This window comes from Neolamprologus brichardi, chromosome 10 (genome assembly GCF_056152115.1).
Source record: "Neolamprologus brichardi isolate AB-2024 chromosome 10, ASM5615211v1, whole genome shotgun sequence".
NCBI classification, from domain to species: domain Eukaryota; kingdom Metazoa; phylum Chordata; class Actinopteri; order Cichliformes; family Cichlidae; genus Neolamprologus; species Neolamprologus brichardi.
In genome coordinates this window covers 4739554-4763758 of record NC_142113.1, presented here as the reverse complement: position 1 = coordinate 4763758, position 24205 = coordinate 4739554, and the positions used below count along the sequence as shown (strand labels likewise).

The 24205-nt window shown below is 44.1% G+C and overlaps 1 protein-coding gene and 1 pseudogene across 1 annotated transcript; one reads left to right on the top strand and one right to left on the bottom strand.

The window, feature by feature from the left end:
* The first annotated feature begins 7569 nt into the window (after positions 1–7569).
* LOC148100822 (uncharacterized) lies at positions 7570–9123 on the top strand. Its single transcript, XM_087846797.1, has one exon. It carries the CDS (start codon positions 7570–7572, stop codon positions 9121–9123), a length of 1554 nt encoding a protein of 517 aa, XP_087702923.1.
* Positions 9124–14114: 4991 nt separating this feature from the next.
* LOC148100821 (uncharacterized) lies at positions 14115–17688 on the bottom strand (annotated as a pseudogene).
* Between the last annotated feature and the right edge of the window lie 6517 nt (positions 17689–24205).

The window sequence follows — 24205 nt, the reverse complement described above, 5'->3', positions numbered from 1 at the left end:
TCATCACTCCTGGAGGGAAAAAGGCGCACAAAAGTGGCAGGAAGACGAAGAAAAAACACGGCATAATGATACTTTTACGTTTTGAGATCTACAAAGGTTTGCACTGTGAGAATCAACTTGTGAGAACTGTGACTAATCTTCATGTGTGTGTGTGTAAAAAAAATAAAAAATAATAAAGTGTATAAAGTGTGTGGCGAGGGGCTAGTTATTCTGAGAAACCCTGCTGCAATAAATGAGGGACCACTGTATATACTTTCTCTATGAGTCTCCAGGTGAAGGCACAGCCATGAAGTCGTCCACTAGACAGTCCCAGATGGCCGTCGCTACCTGGGGGATGATCTGGCACACCGTGGACACACCAACTCTGTAACTGAACGCGATGGTCCTGGAGGAGTCCCTGGTGTCAAGGAACCTGGACAAAATTGTTCAAAATTAGTATTACGTGTACTGCAGTTGTAAAATACATTATTCAAACTCTAAAATACTTTTGTGATGTCAGATTTAAATTACAAAACATAAATCTTACATAAAACATTTTGTAATTATAAGGATAATTACATAATATATATTAGATATAATATAAAACAGTCAGTTGTGTTTTGTTTTAACTTTAACATATCATAATTTGATTGGTAGCAACTTTTACTACTACAGTGAGCCAATCACTCATAATTCCTAAACATGTCAATCAGGTAGGAATGAAGTAAGACATTAATAGAAATAAAGAGTTGTATGTAGCCCTTTCCTTGCATAAATCATTGTTAATATTTTTGAAAAATTAACCTGTGATAAGACAGCATATCAAGGTAGAATATGCTGGATAGAACCATATAACTAAAGATGAACCAAACTGTTCACAGTTTTATCTAACTCTCAGTTTTAAGAAAGGCTGGTGACCCCTGTTATAGAGTCTGACAGCTGCTGGGATTATATACAAATATTCAACTATACCAGAATTAAACCAGGTCTAAATAAAAAAAAAAAAAGGAGTGAGTATCACTACAAAGATCAACCCACAGTGGTCCTCATACCACAGTTTGATATCGGCAAACACCGAGAGCATACACTGATATGACACCACAGCCATGCTATCAATGCAAACACTGATAACACAGCATCAATCGAATTAAATCGGGAATTGATGAGACCGTTTGAGTAGGGCTGGGCGATATGGCCTAAAATACATATCGCAATATAATTTGAAGCATGTGCGGTAACGATATATATCACGATATAAGCCAAATAACTATATATGTAAGATTTAAATGTGCTGTTGCTCACAAGTAAAATGTGAAATAATCAGCAGCTTGTTTTGATTTAAATATTTATTTCCCATAATAAGTTCAACAGTGCAGATGTACTTAAAATGAGGCTTCAGTTTAGGCAAAATAAAGGCAAATATTACAAACTACACAAAAAGTAGCCGCTAAAGCCTTTAAGTTTCAAAATAGAACAAACAAAACAGACTACTAAATTGTCAGTTCCACTTAGAAACAAAATATTAATTCTAAAAATAAATCTTAGTTTATTTTACAGAAGAAGAGACAAAATTGACCAACTTATATAATATTGCTTTGGAAGCGCTGTCTGAGAGACATGTTTATGTTCAAGGAGTTGGTAACAATTCAATTCAATTCAATCTTTATTGGCAGACTTCATGTCCATAAAAACAAGACAGAAACACCCCCCCCCCCCCCCCCAACACAAGGTATAAACCATTAAATATATATAAGTATATAAATAAGTATATAAAGCATTTGTAAAAATATAAAACCATAATATACGTAAAGCACAATTACTTAAAATAAATCAATAAATACACAAACACTTTAACCAGTGCTTTCTCAGACTGGATGAGTAACGGGAACCACTCACTGTCGGATCTGTAAGTGCTAAAATTACACTGTTACTCGAACCATCCAGTCGTTCTCTAAAATTGAACATTAACTTTCTTAAAAGCGCTTTAAAAGTCCAAACACCCACAGCTACAAACATCTGGCTGGCACTACCACTTCTAGGTATCCTGCAAAGGATTCTTATCGCATCATTATATGCAACATGCAACTTCAGCATGCTACATTGTTTGTAGGATGACCACAAGGGGGCAGTATATAGCGGTGTGCAATACGCTTTAAACAAAGCCACTTTAACTGGAAGTGAACAAAAGCTGAATTTGCGTACAATAGTATTTGCCTGCACATAGAACTTGCATTGTTGTCTGTACATGTCATCATCATCATTCATTTGCTCAGTAATAAAGTGACCGAGGTATTTCACCTTTTTATGAACTTCAAGAGTTTTTTGTGCCAGTTTAAACAAAGGGAAATTTAGCTGTTTATCCTGCTTGGTTCTACATATCAAAACAGCACTTTTAGCAGCATTGTACTCAATGTAATATTGCACACCATATTCAGTACAGACATTAAGAAGATCCTGTAATCCAGCACTGCTTGGACTAAAAACAACCAGGTCATCTGCATACATAAGGTAACGAGGATCCATTACCTTAATTAGCTGCTTGAATCCTTAATTAGCTGCTTGAATCCTTCATTGTCGACCGTGTTTATTGGTAGCATGTCTTTAGCAAGACAGTAAGCTATGGCATTCGTTATGTTGCTATGTCTCTTAGCTTTTTTCTCATATGGTAAGACGCTGGAGAAAGCAGACTCAATTGACTGTTGCTGCTTCACAGGGATTCCCCTGGTTGTTTTCGATGACGAATTAGCGCTTTCAGTCAGAGATTGAGCGTGGGTGGTACTGCTTCAGGTGATAAAAAAGGTTTGTTGTATTTCCAGACTTTGTGCAAACATGCTTTCGGCACAATTTACAGTGCGCGTTACTCTGTTTTTTGTCAGACTTCAAATAGCCGAAAAACCTCCACACTACGGAACTTCTCTGGCCTTTCCTTTCGACAATCTCTCTGGCATTGGAGCTGTCATCTGTGCTCTCTTCGGTAACTTGGTCACCTAGACTTTTCTCTAGGCGGAACACTCATTTTCTCCATTACCCGGCCGCACGGCGGAGGGCTGCTTCCCAAACAAATACACATGCGCGGCTTGGCACCTGAGCTGTACGTAACAAGTTACATGACGTGACGCTACAGCTGTGATTGGTTCGGCTCTGCACTACTTAATTTGTATTGGCTATTCATTTTTATAAGAGAGGAAGAGAGAGAGAGAGAGATGAGGTCTATCGCGATAGTTTAATTTTTCTATCGAGAAAAAGGTATTTCGCAATACATATCGTTATTGTTCTATCGCCCAGCTCTAATCACTGATATATATTCTTTTCTTCTGTATAACGTATTTTCCACACAAAAAAATCCTTTAATTTTCTCAAAAATCGAGAGTGTGCCTTATGTATGAATTCTGGTGACCTCGAACCGATTTCTGCGTGCAAAAATTGTTTATTTATATGGTCATTGGGTTAAACACTGACAGTAAATGAGGGGGAGGTGATCTAGAGACACAAACAGATGGTATTGAAGAACCAGTGCTCATACGGACATGATCAACTTTATCCACAAAGAAATTCAGAAACTCATCACTCTCAGATATAGATGTCACAGGTACTCGGTGGACCACGGGGGAAACAATAGAGTTTATGGAGTCAAACAGTACCTTGGAATTTCTCTTGCTTGATGATATTAACTGAGAAAAATATGCTGATCTGGCTGCTTTTATGGTTTCATGTAAGGAAACCCAAAGTTCCCTAAGGTGGAGCCTGTGAACTTCGAGTTTGGTTGATTTCCAAAGACATTCTACTTTTCTACAGATTCTTTTGACCTTCCTTACATCATTATTTATCCATGGATGAGCTCTTTTTGGGGCAGCAATGACAGATTTCATAGGTGCCACTGAATTTAAAATCTCCAAGCAGTGATTATTAAAGCACTGTGTAGCAACATCAGCATCAGTGCAGCCACTAATCACATGAGGGTCCAACATATTAGAAAACTTCAAAGCAACATCCTGATTTATGAACCGCTTATGGAACATGAGATTAGAAGGTGGTGCGTACAGTGGGAAGCTAAGACTAAAAGAAACACAGGAATGGTCACTCCCTTATACGTCTTTAACACAGACATTAGTTATGTCTAAGCCAAGAGAAAACACAAGGTCCAAGGTGTGGCCTTTAACATGGGTGGGCCCAGAGACATGCTGAATAAAACTAAAAGAGTCTTTAATAGATAAAAAGTCAGAGGCCATGCTACAGCTAAGATCATCCACGTGGAGGTTGAAATCCCCAATCATTAAGACTTTCTCCAGTTTAATAATGGAAGATAAAAAGTCCGTAAAATCTTTAATAAAAACACCAGCGGGGCCGGGAGGGCGGTAAATTAAAACACAATAAAATATATCTGAAGAACCAACCTTAAGAAATTGTGACTCAAAGGAAGGGAAAACTCAGAGTCCACAGTCCTGCAAGCGAAATTGTCTCGGTGAATAGTGACCAGACCACCACCACAACGGTCCAAACGCGGAGTCCCGATGAAGCGACAGCCGCCCGGGCAGAGCTCATTAAGGTGGATAAATTCATTCTCCCGCTGCCAAGATTCCGTGAGAAACATGAAGTCCAGACTATTACTGCTAAAAAAGTCATTCAGTACAAATGATTTGTTGGCTATAGAGCGAGCGTTCAGGAGAGCGATCTGAAGCGGAGGTGACAGGCTGACGTCATCAACAGCTGATTGACGGGGAATTGACAGCAGACACCTGGAATGAAGACGTAGTCTCCCGGTACCTCTAGCTGTGGAATTGTGGTCTTGTAGAATGATAGGCCAAAGTGAAAACATCCCGCATCTCCAGACAAGACGCCGATCCAGGTAATCGTTCTGTTCGCCCGTGATGAAAGGCTGGGTAGGTGGTAACCGATCGGCCTTATCCGCGTGCTGGAGGGGAACTGGTACCAAATACCGGAGACGTTCTCTACCATGGAGCGGAAGAAATCCCCTCTGTCGGGCGCGTTTCCTTTTAGCCTGTACACCAGACCTACAGCCCCTTCTAGACGACCTCCTTAACCTTGTTTTTGCTCCTGGGTTATTGTTTGGAGCTAAGAACAGGTACCGGTAGTCGGGAGAGGGAGGAGGGCAGACAAACGGCGGAGGGAAAGCCTGGTGGTAGCTCTGCCAGCTGTCAAAATTTTTTTCCATACATATTTTCATACTCAACAATGTATGTGAACTGTAGATCAGAGTAGCAATTAGACCTTCATGATATATCACAGATGAGATGACAAGATAAAAACCAATATACTGAAGCAGTCGACAAAAACACGGAGCAGCAACAGCGGCCAAGCCAAACACAGGCGCCATGTTTCAAGCTCCTCGATAGCTCTGTTGAGATACTCGCAGACTGAGAAAGAAGCACTCGCCATTGTGTGGAGTTGCGAACATTTCCATTTGTATGTTTATGGACATCCATTCACACTGGTGACCGATCACAAGGCACTCAAAATCATCTGGAATAACCCAAGATCAAAACCACCTGCCAGAATAGAAAGATGGGGACTGAGACTTCAGCCATATAACTTCAGAGTGGAATACAGAAAAGGTGCTGATAATCCAGCTGACTTTATGTCACGTCATCCAGTGCCAACACAGGAGAATGAAAGTGCTCGTGCATGTAAGGTTGCAGAAGAGTATGTCAATTTCTTCTCTTATCACTCCAAAAGCCATGACACTTCACGAGATAAAAACAGAGACTCTGAAAGACCAGGTTCTGCAGGAAGTCATCGGTCACATCAGGAACAACACGTGGCATCTAACAGATAAATCCCAGCATGCTGACATTTTGAAATCATTCAAACATGTTCAAAGTGAACTAACAGTAGCTGACTCATCTGACTTCATACTCAGAGGCACGAGGATAGTTATTCCAACTGTCCTACAAGAAAGAGCAATACAACTGGCACACGAAGGGCACCAGGGTATCGTCAAGACCAAAGCGCTGCCACGTACCAAAGTATGGTTCCCAGAGATCGATCGGAAAGCAGAATCTGCAGTTCAAAACTGTCTGCCATGCCAAGCTAGCACACCTGTCAGACACACTGACCCTCTGCAGATGTCACCATTACCCGAAACGCCCTGGCACAGTGTCAGTGCAGACTTTTATGGACCACTCCCTACGGGGGAATACCTGCTCGTTATCACAGACGAGTATTCTCGCTATCCAGTCGTTGAAAGTGTACGCTCAACATCAGCATCTTCTGTTATCCCAGTCATTGACAACGTATTCTCCATGGAGACAGCAACTAAACATCTTTCTTCGTGAGTACAGATCTACACCTCATTGCACAACAGCGAGCTCACCAGCTGAAATACTGTTTCAACGCCAGCTATACACCAAGCTCCCTTTCGTTAACACCACTCCACGGAAGTGTTCAGATGCTGAAGTGAGAGCAAGGGATGATAGTGCAAAGATCAAGATGAAGGTGATCGCAGATGCAACTCGTCGCGCCAGACCACACTCACTAAGTCTGGGTGACACAGTGCTGCATCGCCAACCCAAGCACAACAAATTATCCACACCATACAATGCAAAACCCTATAAAGTGACTAAAGTTAAGGGTTCTGAAATTACAGCTACAAGGGATGGACACTCAATTGTCAGGAATGCCTAATGCTTCAAGAAAATCAGACATGGACTTGAAGATGCCCCACCTGGACGACATGTCGAGCCCGCCTTAACAGACAAGCCCAGATACCCAGTCAGATCAAACAGACGCGTACCTATGCATCTGTCTGATTACATCAGATCTAAGACTTGAATATCTGAGTGACCCGTTAAAGGTTACGCTGTGTGTAACATGTTTGTTGTTCCTGAATCTAACACTGTAACCAGTATTCTAGTGTTGAATGTTGATAGTGATTAGTCAGAGATCTGCGCAAATGCAGTGCTGTTTAAGTGATGTTTAGGTGTGGAGAAACTCAAGTAATAAGAACGTTCAGTAATTTTATTAGGTGTTGTTATCATAGGTTCAGATTAATAATTCACCTCACTGAGTACCTAAGTTTGTTAAAGAAAAAAAAAAGGAGGTGATTGTGATGTTTACAGAACTTTTATTTTGAAAGGTCGAATGTAAGGCAGAAGGAGGATATAGAAAAAGGAGACAACAGAAAACGGTAGATGAACAAGTTAGCGCTGCAGACTGTGTTGCCGCTGCAAGCCTGAGAATTAAAGAATGGAACTGAGAAAGACTGAAGGTGTCATCATTAATGTTTGAGGCATGCAAACATAACAGTACCGCTGAAAGCGGCCGTCATCCAGGCGCAGCTCCTGGAGCAAATGGTGAAAACTCCAAAAAAACTTTAAAAAAAAACAAAAAAACAAAAAAAAACACATCCCCATTTTAAAATGTCATGTGACAATCTGATTGGCTTACTGAATGATGATGTCACAAGATGTGACATCATTAATACCTTTGATCCTTTGAAGTTCTGAAGTCTATAAATAGGGATCAGAAGCAGCAATTTTAAAACAGTTTGTTCGCAGACTTCAAACGTTCAACACGAGATACATTTGCAAATATTTCTAAGCCTTTTCAGAGTCACTGTGCACAGGCTCCAACATGGGACGAAAACGCCGACAAAGAAAAATAAATAATGCTGCCTCTCCTTCGTGGTCTGGCCAGCCAATCTCTTCAGGAGAAATAACCATGGATGTTGTCTTATCAATCCAAAGGGCATTACAGGAAAGTCAGAAGGAAAACTCTGACCTCCATGACAAAGTTAAACAAATTGAAGAAGAGAAGCTTCAACTAGAGGAGAAGTGCAGACAATTGGAAGCACGAAATAAAGACCTGGAAGGAAAACAGCAACGGCAGCCTGATATAAAAATTATCAATGAGGGAATGAAGTTTGGTCAAGGACGAAAGAATTTTTTTTCCCGTATTTTTTCATCGGGAACACAGAGTGCCGAATTAAAAGAAACATCTGCCCAGCTTCAAGGAAAGAAAGCTACTATTGAGGAGATACAGATACTTCAAGGAAAGCTCGATGAAGCTGAGAAAACAATTGAAAAAATCCGCCAACAGAAGACTGAACAGGAAATACAAATGGAGCACAAACTGAAAGAGCTTCTTGAAGAAAAAAAGCAACAGGAGGAAGAAAAACGTATTCTCCAGGACTTTGAGAGAAGGAATCTAGAACTGCGAGAATTTTGTAATGAAATGAAGGAAAAAACATCTGAACTGGAAAGAAAAAAGACAATACGATTGCAGCGCAAACTCAAAGACATGAGGGAAATGTGCGTAGATCTGGCAGTCAGGTTTGGTGAAACAGAGTTCAAAAATATAGAGCTTCTTGAAGAAAAAGAGAAACAGGAAGAAGAAAAACGTATTCTCCAGGATTTTGAGAGAAGGAATCTAGAACTGCGAGAATTTTGTAATGAAATGAAGGACAAAACACCTGAACTGGAAAGAGAAAAAGAAATACCAATGGAGGACAAACTCAAAGCCATGAGGGAAATGTACGTAGAGCTGAAAGTCAGGTTTGATGAAACAGAGTGCAAAAATAAAGAGCTTCTTGAAGAAAAAGAGAAACAGGAAGAAGAAAAACGTATTCTCCAGGACTTTGAGAGAAGGAATCTAGAACTGCGAGAATTTTGTAATGAAATGAGGGAGAAAACACCTGACCTGGAAAGAGAAAAGGAAATACTGGAAAGACAATGTTCAGAGATGCAGTGTACGATCGATGGAATGAGGAAAGAACACTCAGCGCTCATGAATGAGATGTTGTTGAGGGTCAGTGACTTGAAGAGCCAAATAAGTGAAATGCAGGCACAAAAGCAACAACAAGAGAAAAAATATGAATACCTGCTGCTTATGCATCAAGTATTCAAGAGAAAAATTGACCTGATAGAAGAGATGTACAAGAAAAAACAAGAGAGAAATACAGACATGTGCAAGGCAAATCGAATGGAGGAGGAAACGTACGAAGACCCGAAAGAAAAGCCTAGAAAAGAACAAGCAGGATTAAAAGAAATGGAGCAAAGATGCAAGCAACTCGAGGAGCAAAATGCAGAAACAAACGATCAGTTGAGAACCCTTATCCTGGAGAAAAAAGCGCTCATGGAAAAATACCTGGAAATGAAGAAAAGAGGCGTCTGCTGGTTATTCAGATGATTTAGCCTCGTCCTCCTCCACCTGTGATCCATCTTAATTTTCACCTCTCCTGTCCCCCCTCTCCCTTTCTCTCCTAACACATATTCCCTACCTTCTTAATCTTTTTTCTTTTTTTCACCCCCCCCAACCAGTCCCAGCAGTTGACTGCCCCCTCCTGAGCCTGGTTCTGCTGGAGGCTTCTGCCCATTAAAAGGCAGTTTTTCCTCCCCACTGTCGCCTAGTGCTTGCTCAGAGGGGATTGTTGGGGTTTTCTCTCCTCCTCCCTTCCCCCCTCCCCCCCTTACCCCTTCTCCCCCCCCCCTTCATTTATTTATTTGATTGTTTAAGTTTCCTTTTATGTTGTTTCTGTAGTTACTTGTTTTACTTTTTTCAACTTATGTAACAAAATAATAAACCAATTGAATTTATCCTTTGAGTATTTTTCATCTAATCTTTACAGAATTAAGCTCTGTCTTTTATTTGCTTGTTAAAACTCCATAAATGGTGAAGTAAAAACCTGGGATATGGTTTAAAACATTGAAATAGACTAACCAACTAGTCTAAAACTAAGAAACACTTAAATATTACGTTAAATTGAAAACAGTTAAAAAGAGATATCCCTGTTCATAAATGTCATGTGATAATCTCATTGGCTTATGGAGTGATGATGACATCATCACTCCTGGAGGGAAAAAGGTGCACAAAAGTGGCAGGCAGACGAAAAAACACGGCATAATGATACTTTTACGTTTTGAAATCTACAAAGGTTTGCACTGTGAGAATCAACTTGTGAGAACTGTGACTAATCTTCATGTGTGTGTGTAAAAAAATAAATAAATAAATAAATAAAGTGTGTGGCGAGGGGCTAGTTATTCTGAGAAACCCTGCTGCAATAAATGAGGGACCACTGTATATACTTTCTCTATGAGTCTCCAGGTGAAGGCACAGCCATGAAGTCGTCCACTAGACAGTCCCAGATGGCCGTCGCTACCTGGGGGATGATCTGGCACACCGTGGACACACAGACTCTGTAACTCAACGCGATGGTCCTGGAGGAGTCCCTGGTGTCAAGGAACCTGGACAAAATTGTTCAAAATTAAAATTATGTGTACTGCAGTTACAAAATTACAAAAAATTACAAAATATTCAAACTCCAAAATACTTTTGTGATGTCAGATTTAAATTACAAAACATAAATCTTACATAAAACATTTTGTAATTATAAGGATAATTACATAATATATATTAGATATAATATAAAACAGTCAGTTGTGTTTTGTTTTAACTTTAACATATCATAATTTGATTGGTGGCAATTTTTACCACTACAGTGAGCCAATCACTCATAATTCCTAAACATGTCAATCAGGTAGGAATGAAGTAAGACATTAATAGAAATAAAGAGTTGTATGTAGCCCTTTCCTTGCATAAATCATTGTTAATATTTTTGAAAAATTAACCTGTGATAAGACAGCATATCAAGATAGAATATGCTGGATAGAACCATATAACTAAAGATGAACCAAACTGGTGACCCCTGTTATAGAGTCTGACAGCTGCAGGGATTATATACAAATATTCAACTATACCAGAAATAAACCAGGTCTAAATTAAAAAAAAGGAGTGAGTATCACTACAAAGATCAACCCACAGTGGTCCTCATACCCAGAGGCGGAGCCAGACATTTGAAACATCCGGGGCTTAGCCCTAAAGGGTAGTATGCATGTGGGATTTTTATTTTATTTTATTTTATTTTTTTTTTTGTGGGGGGGGGGGATCAATAGGCTCTGAGTTTTGTTAAAAAAAAGAATTACTTCATATAGGAAAAAAATATATCACATATGCAGGACACCTTAAACTAGGTTTTTATTTAAGCAGCAAGGCAGAACAAAATCAGGGCTGTATCAAGACACAAGGACTAAACCCCAATTCAACCAGACCCAGAACTGATCCGGAATTAAAACAGGACTACAACAGTTCAAAATCAGGAGTACTTAGGACTTAACCAAAACAGAACCAGAACTAGATGATAGTAACACTAAAACTCATCATAGACCTGCACTACACTTATTTTTTAATTCTACCAAAGTACACTATTTAGATTGAGAAAAGTTTATATACCGTATTTCCCGGACTACAAAGCGCACCTGAATATTAGCCGCACAAGCTAAAATCAGGGGAAAATCCTGTTTTGTACATACATTAGCCGCACCTGACTAAAAGCCGCAGGTGTTTCAATGTTGACTTATCATATGTAAGAGAATATGCACAAAGGGAATTGTCAGGAAAGAGATGGCTGTTTGGAGACACACCCCTTTTATTAATATTTTGAAAAACAAGTTATGCGTACATATTTGCATAACTTTTTAGGTATATGTACAAGTAGATACATACAGGTACACTTGGCTTAGGCCCTCACATCGGGCAATTTTGCCACGCTTGTCTCTATTACCATTTTCATTACCAAGGACTTTTCTCAGCCAGAGATTACTTCAGCTGCTGGTCACAACCCTTTTCTGACCCCATGGGTGACCCCTTAATCCTACCAACAGCGGGTGGTAGATTAAGGAACTAGAACCCTTGTCCAGCAAATATATGGTTGTTTTTTATTGAGCTGAGGACTGGATATTGCTTTGGATGCTGTATTTTTGTAAAGAGATCATTTTGACTCCATAACAATGACTCATAGCTTGGACTGCGTTTCCACAGGACCATGAGGTAAATGTGACGTTGGCTCAGTGTCACATAGTTCTTTATTATATGCTCACCACTTTAAGATCCCGGTAGCTGCTACACAAACTAAAAAGATCCTCTGGCTGTTGTGATATTTCCGCCTTGCTGTCATGTTTTTGTGGCCAAGAAGATTTTCACTGATGGATGGCCTCTCTTCTCCCGGCTAAAACCTTTCACAGGCTTTTCACTGATGGCCCAACACATTCATTAGTGCGGCCATTTGGTCTTTACCTGCACACCCATGTAACAATCTCTGAACCTCTTACATAAGCCACTGGAAATGGTGAGTCCAGGCACGGTGTGATGCAAAGCTGATCAGTGCTCAATGGGATCTGTTGCCTGGCCTATCATACTCTACACCTCCCCTTGTATGGAATTAGCTCCTTAGCCTGTTAACTAGTGAAGGGAAGAGTCCTTGACTGGCTGCTCAGGCTCTCCTCTCTGTTTTCGCCCCACATGCCCCAGCAAGCATGTAGAAAGAGAGGCCGTATTTCTCCCTCATTAGCTTCTCTTCATTGGTTTCCCATCAAATCCAGAATTAAATTTAAAGTCCTTCTCCTCACATACAGAGTCTTGAATAATCAAAGAGTACTTAGCAGAAATATTAAGCAACCTAACTAATAGGGTTGCAAACTCCCAGCAAAAAAAAAAAATAGGGAACCACCCTCCACCTCATGATGCTTAATCGATGTAATCAAATTTAATTTGATGCAGGGGGAAAAATGCACAGAAATAAATTATTTTTCAAGAATAAATAAATAGATTCAACATCTTTCTTCAACAGAATTGCAGAATTCACAGATGGTACTTTCCCAAAGGAAAAAGTACTACAGCTTACTAGGGTATATTAGACTTAACAGTTATTATATACAGTAATGGACTTCTATACATTTTACATCAGATTAAAACTTTGGGTGTAAGATTCAGATAATTATTTATTAAAAGCTAGACATTTTAAATGAGAATAAGAAAGAGAAGTATGTCTTTGTGCCCCCTTTTCCCTGTTCATGCCCTATCGGCCCCCCTGGCTAAACTTTGCTAGATCCGCCCCTGCACAGTTACCAGCCGTCAGCTGCTAGAAAAAGATCCTGGTGTAGAAAGTAATATTAAATAAATTCTAACAACAGCTTATCAAGCTTAATAGTGCTGCTGTTGTTCAGCCGCTGGTTTCCTCTTTCTGGTGAGAAGTGGGCCAAAAACTAAGAAGAGAGACGGACTCACGACAGAAAAGCCGATCAGCTGATTATTAAGCAGTTTCACGATTGAAGTAGCAGCAGGAGAGAGAGAGAGAGAGAGAGAGAAGAGGCAGTCGCTCCATATATCTGTTGTTAAGCTTAATGTGGGAATGCTTTACAGACATTCAGAGATGAACTTACACACTTGCTTTACTTCTCTCTGGGAAAACTTCCTCGGAGATGAAATGCTGGTTTGGTAGCGAGGCTACAAATACACACAGCCGCTCTATCACGTGATGCATACTGCTCCTACGTGCTACGGTTATGAGCCGAGTTACGTCGTGTAGCAAGTTTTGTGAGGTGCTTTTTTGATATTTAATGGATCGGATTACATTTTTTATTTCTCGCCGATATCCGATCCAGTAATTTGGGTCAGTATCAGACCGATACCGATACGTAATATCGGATCGGTCCATCTCTAATATGTACAAGTAGCGGTAATTACAAGTACGAAACATGTACTGTGTTAGGGTTAGGGTTAGGGTTAACCCTAACCCTACTGTGTTACGAGTAACAAATATAGTACATAACAATAGCCTACAGCACACCAGAAAAATAGATTCGGACTACCTTTTAGGCTCAGGTGCAGTGAAACGGCTTTAACAAGAAGAAAAGTCAGTCATTCACTACCATCTTCCTGCGCACTAAAACGAATAGTTATGTCTATAACTTCTGTTCCCTGAAGGAGAGGAACGAGGTACAACACATAAGTATGGGATATCACGCCCTGCGTGTCGGGCTGAAGAAACCTTTAATCACGCCTTTAAGGCAGATGACGTGTGATGACACGCGCACGGCCCCGCCTGCACATATAGCCGCTGTCATCACAGTCATCCCTCAGTTCGATAGCTGCTCTTCACAGAGCCAAACTGCTCAGTGGGGCCACCTTGTGTTGTACCTCGTTCCTCTCCTTCAGGGAACAGAAGTTATAGACATAACTATTCGTTCCCTTTCAGTCGATTCACTCGGTACAACACATAAGTATGGGACATATATACACGCCCCACAGAGCAACCACCGAACCAGAATCGGACCACCACATCCTTAGTGAGTGGTAGACCCAGCAGAAAGGACAGCATGAGCGACCGAAAGGGCTGTAACGTCCAACCGATAAAACCGCACAAAAGTGTGCGTTGATGCCCAACTAGCTGCCGCACAAATATCAGCTACAGGCACCCCTTTAAAAAGAGCCCATGAGGTTGCCATGCCCCTGGTGGAATGAGCTCTCACCCCGTGGGGCAAAGCAAGACCACCGGTGCCGTATGCCAGTGAGATAGCTTCTATAATCCAGTGGGACAGCCTCCGTTTGGACAGAGCTCTACCTCTATTTGGATTAGCGAAGCAGACAAACAGCAGGTCACATAAACGCACATTCTGAGTGCGCTCAATGTAGGTGCGTAGCACACGCACTGGACAAAGAGAATGCATCCTCCTCTGCTCCTCAGATGCAAAAGGAGGGGAGCAAAAGCTCAGCAACTCAAACTCCATTGAGCTAGAAGATGCAGGCATGATCTTGGGAAAATAGGCAGCATTTGGACGCAATACGACCTTGTGGCCATCAGAAGAGAACTGTGTGCAGGAGGGATGCACAGAGAGCGCATGAAGGTCACCCACTCGCTTTGCCGAAGCCAAAGCGAGAAGTAATGCAGTCTTATATGAAAGAAATTTCATATCCACAGACTCAATGGGTTCAAACGGGGGGCTGCAAAGGGCCTCCAGCACCAAAGACAAGTCCCAAGCAGGGACACTGGACTTAAGCACGGGCCTCAGCCGGCGAACTCCTTTCAGAAAACGTATGGCGAGGGTGCACCTAGTGTCACCCCGTCAAAGCCAATATGACAAGCAGATATAGCTGCTAAATAAACCTTAATTATCGAAAATGAAAGGCCCTTATCCAGCAGCTCCTGCAGGAATGTCAAAACATCCACAATAGAGCACTGAAATGGGAGAGTGTGGCGGTCCTGGCACCATTGCTCGAAGGCGCGCCATTTGTAAGCGTACAAGCCTCTAGTAGATGAGGCCCTAGCGCTCTGAATTGTCGCTATCACACTAGGTGGCAAACCCTTAGCAATCACGTTTAACCTCTCAGCAGGTAAGCATGAAGGCGCCACAGATCTGGGCGCGGATGAAACACTTCTCCTCCCGCCTGAGAGAGGAGATCCCTGCGGAGAGGAAGCTGCCAAGGACTCGCTGCTAGCAGGCTGATTATCTCTGCATACCACGACCTTGTGGGCCACCAAGGGGCCACTAGAATCAGAGAGAGGGGGAATGCCGATGCACTCTCTCTAGAACTGGAGATATCATTTCCACTGGGGGAAATGCATACAGGAGCACGTCTGGCCATTGGTGCGCTAGCGCGTCCAAGCCCAAGGGTGCATCGTGGTCGATTATGGAGAAGAACAGGGGGCAGTGAGTATTTACCCTGGAAGCAAAAATATCTATTTGCGCCTTGCCAAATAGGTCCCAAATCTGAGCCACTATTAAAGGGTGTAACCTCCATTCTCTCACCAGAGGACTCCCCCTGGAGAGAAGGTCCGGCCCCAGGTTCAGGTGGCCCGGGACATGGGTGGCTCTTAGAGACAGAAAATGAACACTGCACCACAACAGCAGAGAGCGAGACAGGAGCAGCCCGGGCTCCCTCCAAGGACGGAGAGCTAGCATGCAAGACGCAGTTACTGGCAGCCTCCTCCGGAGGTGACGCGATGCACACAAACGGTGAGAGAGAGTCCAGCGTTGAAACGCTCTCATTTTTAACAGTCCAAGTGGCACTACGGCGATCATAGATGCCATCATGCCCAACAAGCTTAATATTGTCTGGAAACGCAGTCTGCGTCCCAACTGAAACTGAGCAAGGCAGCGATGAAACGCGGCCACTCTGTGCTCCAACAAACGTGCGCGGCTGGTAAGCGAGCATATTTTCAAACCGAGAAAAGTAATCTGCTGACTCGGGATTAGCGAGCTCTTTTGAAAGTTCACAGAGAACCCCAGTGTCTGAATGTGTGACAGAACCAGGGACAGCTGTGTCTCCACCTGCTCTCTGGAGCAAGCTACGAGAGCCCAGTTGTCTAGGTAGGCTAAGATGCGGATTCCTCTCTCTCTGAGGGACGCTAGCGCTGCCTCGGCACATTTCGTAAAGGTGCGAGGAGCGAGCAAGAGCCCGAACGGCAGCACTAGGTATTCGTAGGCTACGCCCTCGAATGCAAACCTCAGAAACTGCCTGTGTTTCGGGTGTATAACCACATGAAAATAAGCATCTGTTAGATCGATTGTTGCAAACCAATCTCCCGGGCCGACCGCTTTCAAGAGCTGTCTGAGTGTTAGCATCTTGAACCTGTACGTTCGTAGATACGTGTTCAAGACTCGCAGGTCGAGGATGGGACGAAGCGTTCCCCCTTTTTTCGGAACAACAAAATAACAGCTGTACCAACCTTTGTCTGTCTCCGAAGCGGGGACCACTCGTATTGCTCTTTTCTGCAATAGCGCCTTTATTTCCTCTCTGAGTATCATGGCCGCCTCGGTGTTGACAGTCGTGTTTACGACTCTTTGGAAACGAGGCGGCTTGACCCGGAACTGCAACCGGTAACCCATGGCAACGGTTCGCAGCACCTGTCACTACCCGATCCGTACCGGAAACCCGATCGGTACCCCGCATGCGCGAAAGGTGTCTACTTCCGGTCGAAGCGTTTTACGATAGTTACAGGTCAGAGTATCTGTTAAGATGTTAAGAATAATAAGTATCTCTTAAAATGTTTCCGATAATGAAACATTTAATATAATGTAGACAAAAACAAAAAAAATAAAAAGATAATGACAGATCGGGACTCCCCATCCTTGCTGAGCATGTGCAAAGTCGGACCGTACAAATCGGGTCTACCCGATCCGTACCGCGCATGTGCAGGGGTTTTCTTCTTCTTCTTCTGTTCGTTTAATGGCAGTGTACTCCCCAGTGTACCAGGATACCGCCACCTGCTGACTGAGCGAATGAACCCTATTGTAAACTGAATTAGCATCATTACAAACGTGTGTTAAATTTGATTTAGTGATAATCGAGTGTGTTTATGCTTGTCTGTGTGGAGAGGATTGTTGAAATAGTGATGATGATGTCCACTATCACTGTCAATTGCCAGTAAACACTTCATCTGGCTGCTGAATCTTCACGTGACATATTACAAAGTCTGTATTATTAACTCTGTAATTAGGCACCATTCTTCTTATTTTACGGCGCTGTTGTTCAATCAGGGAACGCTCTCTGTTGAGGAGAAAAGCGTGAATTTGTTGCGGATACGGATTATCCATTGTTTAAATGTCCCGGTAGTCGAAAAGGAGGCAGAGCTGTTGAGAAATGCTAGGAGCTAACTGGGCGCTAACCGTGTCATTCAAATATATTGAATGTCGCAATGTTGGCAAAGAGAGGAAGTGACGTAAGATTTGCGCATGCGGGGTACGGATCGGGTTTCCGGTACGGATCGGGTAGCGACAGCACCCACGGAGAGGGGGCGCAAGCGCGCCACTGAGGGAAGTGAGCAGCCAGCCGGCTGACCTGCAGCACCGTCGACGGGACGTTGTCGCCCCCCAGTGTGTCTGCAGGGGACTGCATCACCTGCCTGACCTGGCTCATTCTGCCTGCAGGCTGAGTATTTGATTGTTTGAGAATAAACAACACTCTTTATTGATTGTAACATGGAAACATGTACATTTATACATTTTGTTGGAGGCACCTTTTCTGGGGCACAACAGACAGTGTTAGGAAGGTGCAGCGCCTTCTGGGGCTGACAACCTGAACATAACTTAAGCGGCACCTCTTGTGCGGCAACAGAGGGGTAAAAACAGCGTCTCCCTGCTGCTGGACCCCCTCTCCACTCGAAACCATGGAGGGCTGAGGCTTCTTCCTCCTGGGCGTCGGGTCCCGCCGGGGGCCCGAGGGTGGGCCTTTGCTCCAGGCCGACTGGCGTGGAGCTCAGGCCGGAGGATGTGCTCTCGCTGGCGGCACACCCACTTCAACAGTGGGCGCCGGTCTCTTGCCAGACGGCAGAGGAGCGGCGGGCCTGTGAGAGCTAGCTGTGGGCTTGGGCTTGGGCTGACGTCTAGGGATGATGTCGCGCAGAGCTTCCGTCTGCTTCTTCCTCAGATCGAATCTAGCCTGATTGGCTTCAAGTGAATGTCCGAATAACCCAGCCGCAGACACTGGTGCGTCCAGATATACAGCCCTGTCCCTATCCGGGACGTCCGAGAGGGTCAGCCACAGGTGCCTCTGCGCCACTACTGTCGAAGCCATCCCTCTGCCCAGGGAGAGCGCTGCACAGCGAGACGCACGGAGGATATAATCTGTGGCGACTCTGACCTCGTTAAGAAGAGGTGCCAGCGGGCTGTCATCAGGAACCAGCGATCCGAGCTCCGTCAGGCACATTGCCTGGTACATCTGGAGCATGGTGACAGAGCTCATGGCGCGAGCAGGCCCGGCCTGAGCTCGATAAATCTTCTCCAGCTGCGAAGCAGAGAATCTGCAGTGCTTGGACGGCAGAGTTGCGGGGCCGCCGACACCATGGTTATGGGACAGGGCCAGATAAGCAGCCAGAGACCGCTCCATAGGGGGTGGGTTAGCTAAGCCAGCCCCCTTGGCGCCGTCCAATTCCATGTACTGTCCATAGCCGGGCACAGTGACGCGGGTAGACAGAGGTTTGTCCCATGATGCTGTTAGCTCGCAGAGAAAGTCTGGGGACATGGGAAGGCAGTTTTTGGCCGTTGCGGGCTCCTGTGGGAGGAAAAACCCCGCGAACCGCGACGGCTTCTGAGCTGGCGGAGGAGAGGGCCAGTCCACCTGCAGCTTCTCAGCAGCACGGTGAAACAGGGAGAAAAGAGAGGTGTCATCGTTGCCGACCGGAGCAGCAGCGGCGGTACATTGGGCCGACAATGAGCTCTCCTGCTCATCCTCCGACAAACCATGGATGTCCAGGCCGATGTCCAGCACGTCATCATCGTCCTGGGGAGCGCTCCTGCATGGTTCCGGCTCATCATCGGCTAACCCGTTAACATATTCCATGTGGTCAGCCCAGCTAATTGTGGGGACATCAACCGGAAAATCCTCGTCTTCGGACTCGGACGAAGCCGGGGCTCCAGACTCGGAAAGGAGAGGGTCATGCCGTGCGACAGCCGAGCGTCCCAGCACTTTTTCCACAAACGTCACCCGTCTTTCCAGGGTCGAGCGCCGGAGCTGGCGACAAAACGCACAGGCTTCGGGCTCCGTCAACGCTCTCCTAGAGTGGATGATCCCCAGGCAGACAGGGCAGGCATCGTGCTGGTCGCTGTTGTGCAAAGAGAAACCGCATCCCTGAGGACAGGGGAGAACAGAAGATTTCTGCTTTGCTCACTTCGGTTTGGAGTACATTCCAAAACACAAAGCAAAACGCTGCACGGGAAAACTTGAAATTAGCGCACCGCGGGCAGCCTACACACCAACTGCGCGGTGGAGGCTAACACCAACAGGGGCAGTTAGGCTAAGTTCAAGTCGGCAGACAAGGGAGCTAACCAGCAGCAGCTAGCCAGCCCAACTCAGCAGAGGTGTTCTCAGCGAGGTGAAGAGCGTAAGAACTGAGGGATGACTGTGATGACAGCGGCTATATGTGCAGGCGGGGCCGTGCGTGTGTCATCACACGTCATCTGCCTTAAAGGCGTGATTAAAGGTTTCTTCAGCCAGGACACGCGAGGGCGTGATATCCCATACTTATGTGTTGTACCGAGTGAATCGACTGAAAGGGAACCACCAAAGTCCTCTTCTCCAGTGTTGGATACGAAAAGGCTCAGGATGGCTACGTCATCCACTCTCCGCTTCTCTCCTTCATTGTCACTTTTAAAACCAAACAAATCCTCGTTGGCAGTGTCAGAGTCGAACACCCTCAGAAGGGCCGTGGCGGTGTCCTCCTCTCCACCATGCAGCAGTCCACCCCTTTGAAATCCGTTGGTGATCATGGATGTTTTCACACTTTTCCACGCTGTCCGATTCCACCGGTGGAGTTGAGCATAACTTGCTTTTCGCAAGTTTATTGCCGCTCGCCATCCACGCCTCCCGCTGAACGCGTAGCGCTACTTTGAAGTTTGTTTTTCGCGCTACTTGTACGGCACTAGCATAAGAAAAGAAAACTAGTATAAGAAAACTAGTATAAGAAAAATCTGCCACCGCAAACTGTTCATCAAGTAACAGATAGCGCTGCACACGTGGAGACAGGGCACACATCCAGCAGTGATGACGCTTATGTATATGTGGTGAACACAGCTCAACATCCTAAACTCCCACATACTGAAGTCAGAGTAATGGGCACCCAGATACCGGTGCTAATCGATTCTGGGGCCACTGCTAACTGCTTAACTGAAGCTACCTACAACAAACTGACACCACGTCCTACGTTGACTTCTACAGACATCAAGATTTACCCATACCACTCATCTACGTCTCTCCCTGTGTGTGGTGCATTCAGGTGCAGTGTGGAAAAACAAGACAAAACAGTTAGGTGTTCCTTCTTCGTCATTAAAGGAGGAGGTTTCAATATTTTTGAGTTTTGAAACCTCAAAAGCCTTGGGACTCCTCCATATTGTCATTGCGGTCTCTTCTCAGTCTCAACGTTCTGTTGCAGACAAGCTAGTAGAACAACACCCAGAACTTTTCCAGGGAATTGGAAAACTCAAAGATTTTCAAGTGAAACTGCACATAAACACAGATGTAAAATCAACCTGTCAACCACACAGACGTGTTCCTTTTCATTTACGTCAAAAAGTGGAGGACGAACTTCAGAAATTAGAAGCTGATGACATGATTGAAAAGGTTACCAGACCAACACCGTGGGTTTCACCCATTGTAACACTGCCAAAACCAAAGAATCCGGACGACGTACGGATATGTGTGGACATGAGACAAGCAAACACTGCAATCGAACGAGAACGTCACGACCACGATTGATGATGTAATCCATGAGCTGAATGGATCTACGGTGTTCTCAAAATCTGATCTCGGGGCAGGATACCACCAATTTGAATTACACCCTGACAGCCGCTACATTACGACGTTCACTACTCATCTGGGATTTCGGCGCAATAAAAGACTGAGCTTTGGAGTCTCTTCTGCAGCTGAAGTCTTCCAAAATGCTATTTATCAGACGCTGCAAGGACTGAACGGAGTCAAAAATCTCAGTGATGACATTATAGTCTTTGGCAGGGACCAGGCTGATCATGACAGCAATCTTTCTCTTTAAGTGACTATCAGAGTCAGGTCTTACTCTGAATTGAGAAAAGTGTGAATTTAATAAAACAAAACTTGAGTTTTTTGGTTTCATCTTCTCTGCAGGTGGCGTTTCAGCAGATCCTAAAAAGGTTGCAGCAGTTCAACACGCTCCCAACCCAAAAACACCTGCTGACATCAAAAGTCTCCTTGGCATGGCCAATTACTGCTCAAGGTTCATCAGAGACTTCTCATCGATCTCTGAGCCACTGCGCAGGCTCACACACAAGGCCACCCCTTGGACATGGGGTCAAGACCAAGAAACTGCGTTGCAGGCACTCAAGGTCAGTCTCACAAGCGACACGACGATGTCCTACTTCTATCCCAGCAGACAGACTGAACTGATTGTTGATGCTAGTCCAGTAGGACTGGGCGCCATCCTCTGTCAAAAAGATGAAAAGAGGATGAAGCACATTATTGCATATGCAAGCAGAGCACTGAGTGATGTGGAAACGAGATACTCGCAGACTGAGAAAGAAGCACTCGCCATTGTGTGCAGTTGCGAACATTTCCATTTCTATGTTTATGGACATCCATTCACACTGGTGACCGATCACAAGGCACTCAAAATCATCTGGAATAACCCAAGATCAAAACCACCTGCCAGAATAGAAAGATGGGGACTGAGACTTCAGCCATATAACTTCAGAGTGGAATACAGAAAAGGTGCTGATAATCCAGCTGACTTTATGTCACGTCATCCAGTGCCAACACAGGAGAATGAAAGTGCTCGTGCATGTAAGGTTGCAGAAGAGTATGTCAAGTTCTTCTCTTATCACTCCAAAAGCCATGACACTTCACGAGATAAAAACAGAGACTCTGAAAGACCAGGTTCTGCAGGAAGTCATCGGTCACATCAGGAACAACACGTGGCATCTAACAGATAAATCCCAGCATGCTGACATTTTGAAATCATTCAAACATGTTCAAAGTGAACTAACAGTAGCTGACTCATCTGACTTCATACTCAGAGGCACGAGGATAGTTATTCCAACTGTCCTACAAGAAAGAGCAATACAACTGGCACACGAAGGGCACCAGGGTATCGTCAAGACCAAAGCGCTGCTAGGTACCAAAGTATGGTTCCCAGAGATTGATCGGAAAGCAGAATCTGCAGTTCAAAACTGTCTGCCATGCCAAGCTAGCACACCTGTCACACACACTGACCCTCTGCAGACGTCACCATTACCCGAAACGCCCTGGCACAGTGTCAGTGCAGACGTTTATGGACCACTCCCTACGGGGGAATACCTGCTCGTTATCACAGACGAGTATTCTCGCTATCCAGTCGTTGAAAGTGTACGCTCAACATCAGCATCTTCTGTTATCCCAGTCATTGACAAAGTGTTCTCCATGTTTGGAATCCCAAGGACAGTAAAAACTGACAATGGTCCTCCTTTTAACAGTGAGGCTTTCTCACAGTTTGCAGACTACCTAGGATTTCATCATCGCAAAAATCACACCTTGTTGGCCTCAGGCGAACGCCATTGCTGAGAGATTTACGAGAACCCTATGCAAAGCACTGAGAGTTGCCGAGATGCAGGGCACACCATGGAGACAGCAACTAAACATCTTTCTTCGTGAGTACAGATCTACATCTCATTGCACAACAGCAAGCTCACCAGCTGAAATACTGTTTCAACGCCAGCTATACACCAAGCTCCCTTTCGTTAACACCACTCCACGGAAGTGTTCAGATGCTGAAGTGAGAACAAGGGATGATAGTGCAAAGATCAAGATGAAGGTGATCGCAGATGCAACTCGTCGCGTCAGACTGGGTGACACAGTGCTGCATCGCCAACCCAAGCACAACAAATTATCCACACCATACAATGCAAAACCCTATAAAGTGACTAAAGTTAAGGGTTCTGAAATTACAGCTACAAGGGATGGACACTCAATTGTCAGCAATGCCTCATGCTTCAAGAAAATCAGACATGGACTTGAAGATGCCCCACCTGGACGACATGTCGACCCCGCCTTGACAGACAAGCCCAGATACCCAGTCAGATCAAACAGACGCGTACCTATGCATCTGTCTGATTACATCAGATCTAAGACTTGAATATCTGAGTGACCCGTTAAAGGTTACGCTGCGTGTAACATGTTTGTTGTTCCTGAATCTAACACTGTAACCAGTATTCTAGTGTTTAATGTTGATAGTGATTAGTCAGAGATCTGCGCAAATGCAGTGCTGTTTAAGTGATGTTTAGGTGTGGAGAAACTCAAGTAATAAGAACGTTCAGTAATTTTATTAGGTGTTGTTATCATAGGTTCAGATTAATAATTCACCTCACTGAGTACCTAAGTTTGTTAAAGAAAAAAAAAAGGAGGTGATTGTGATGTTTACAGAACTTTTATTTTGAAAGGTCGAATGTAAGGCAGAAGGAGGATATAGAAAAAGGAGACAACAGAAAACGGTAGATGAACAAGTTAGCGCTGCAGACTGTGTTGCCGCTGCAAGCCTGAGAATTAAAGAATGGAACTGAGAAAGACTGAAGGTGTCATCATTAATGTTTGAGGCATGCAAACATTACAGTACCGCTGAAAGCGGCCGTCATCCAGGCGCAGCTCCTGGAGCAAATGGTGAAAACTCCAAAAAAACTTTAAAAAAAAACAAAAAAACAAAAAAAAACACATCCCCATTTTAAAATGTCATGTGACAATCTGATTGGCTTACGGAATGATGATGTCACAAGATGTGACATCATTAATACCTTTGATCCTTTGAAGTTCTGAAGTCTATAAATAGGGATCAGAAGCAGCAATTTTAAAACAGTTTGTTCGCAGACTTCAAACGTTCAACACGAGATACATTTGCAAATATTTCTAAGCCTTTTCAGAGTCACTGTGCACAGGCTCCAAC

Excerpts from the sequence above, each read along its gene's own strand:
- LOC148100822 (XM_087846797.1), top strand. The coding sequence starts at position 7,570 with ATGGGACGAAAACGCCGACAAAGAAAAATAAATAATGCTGCCTCTCCT.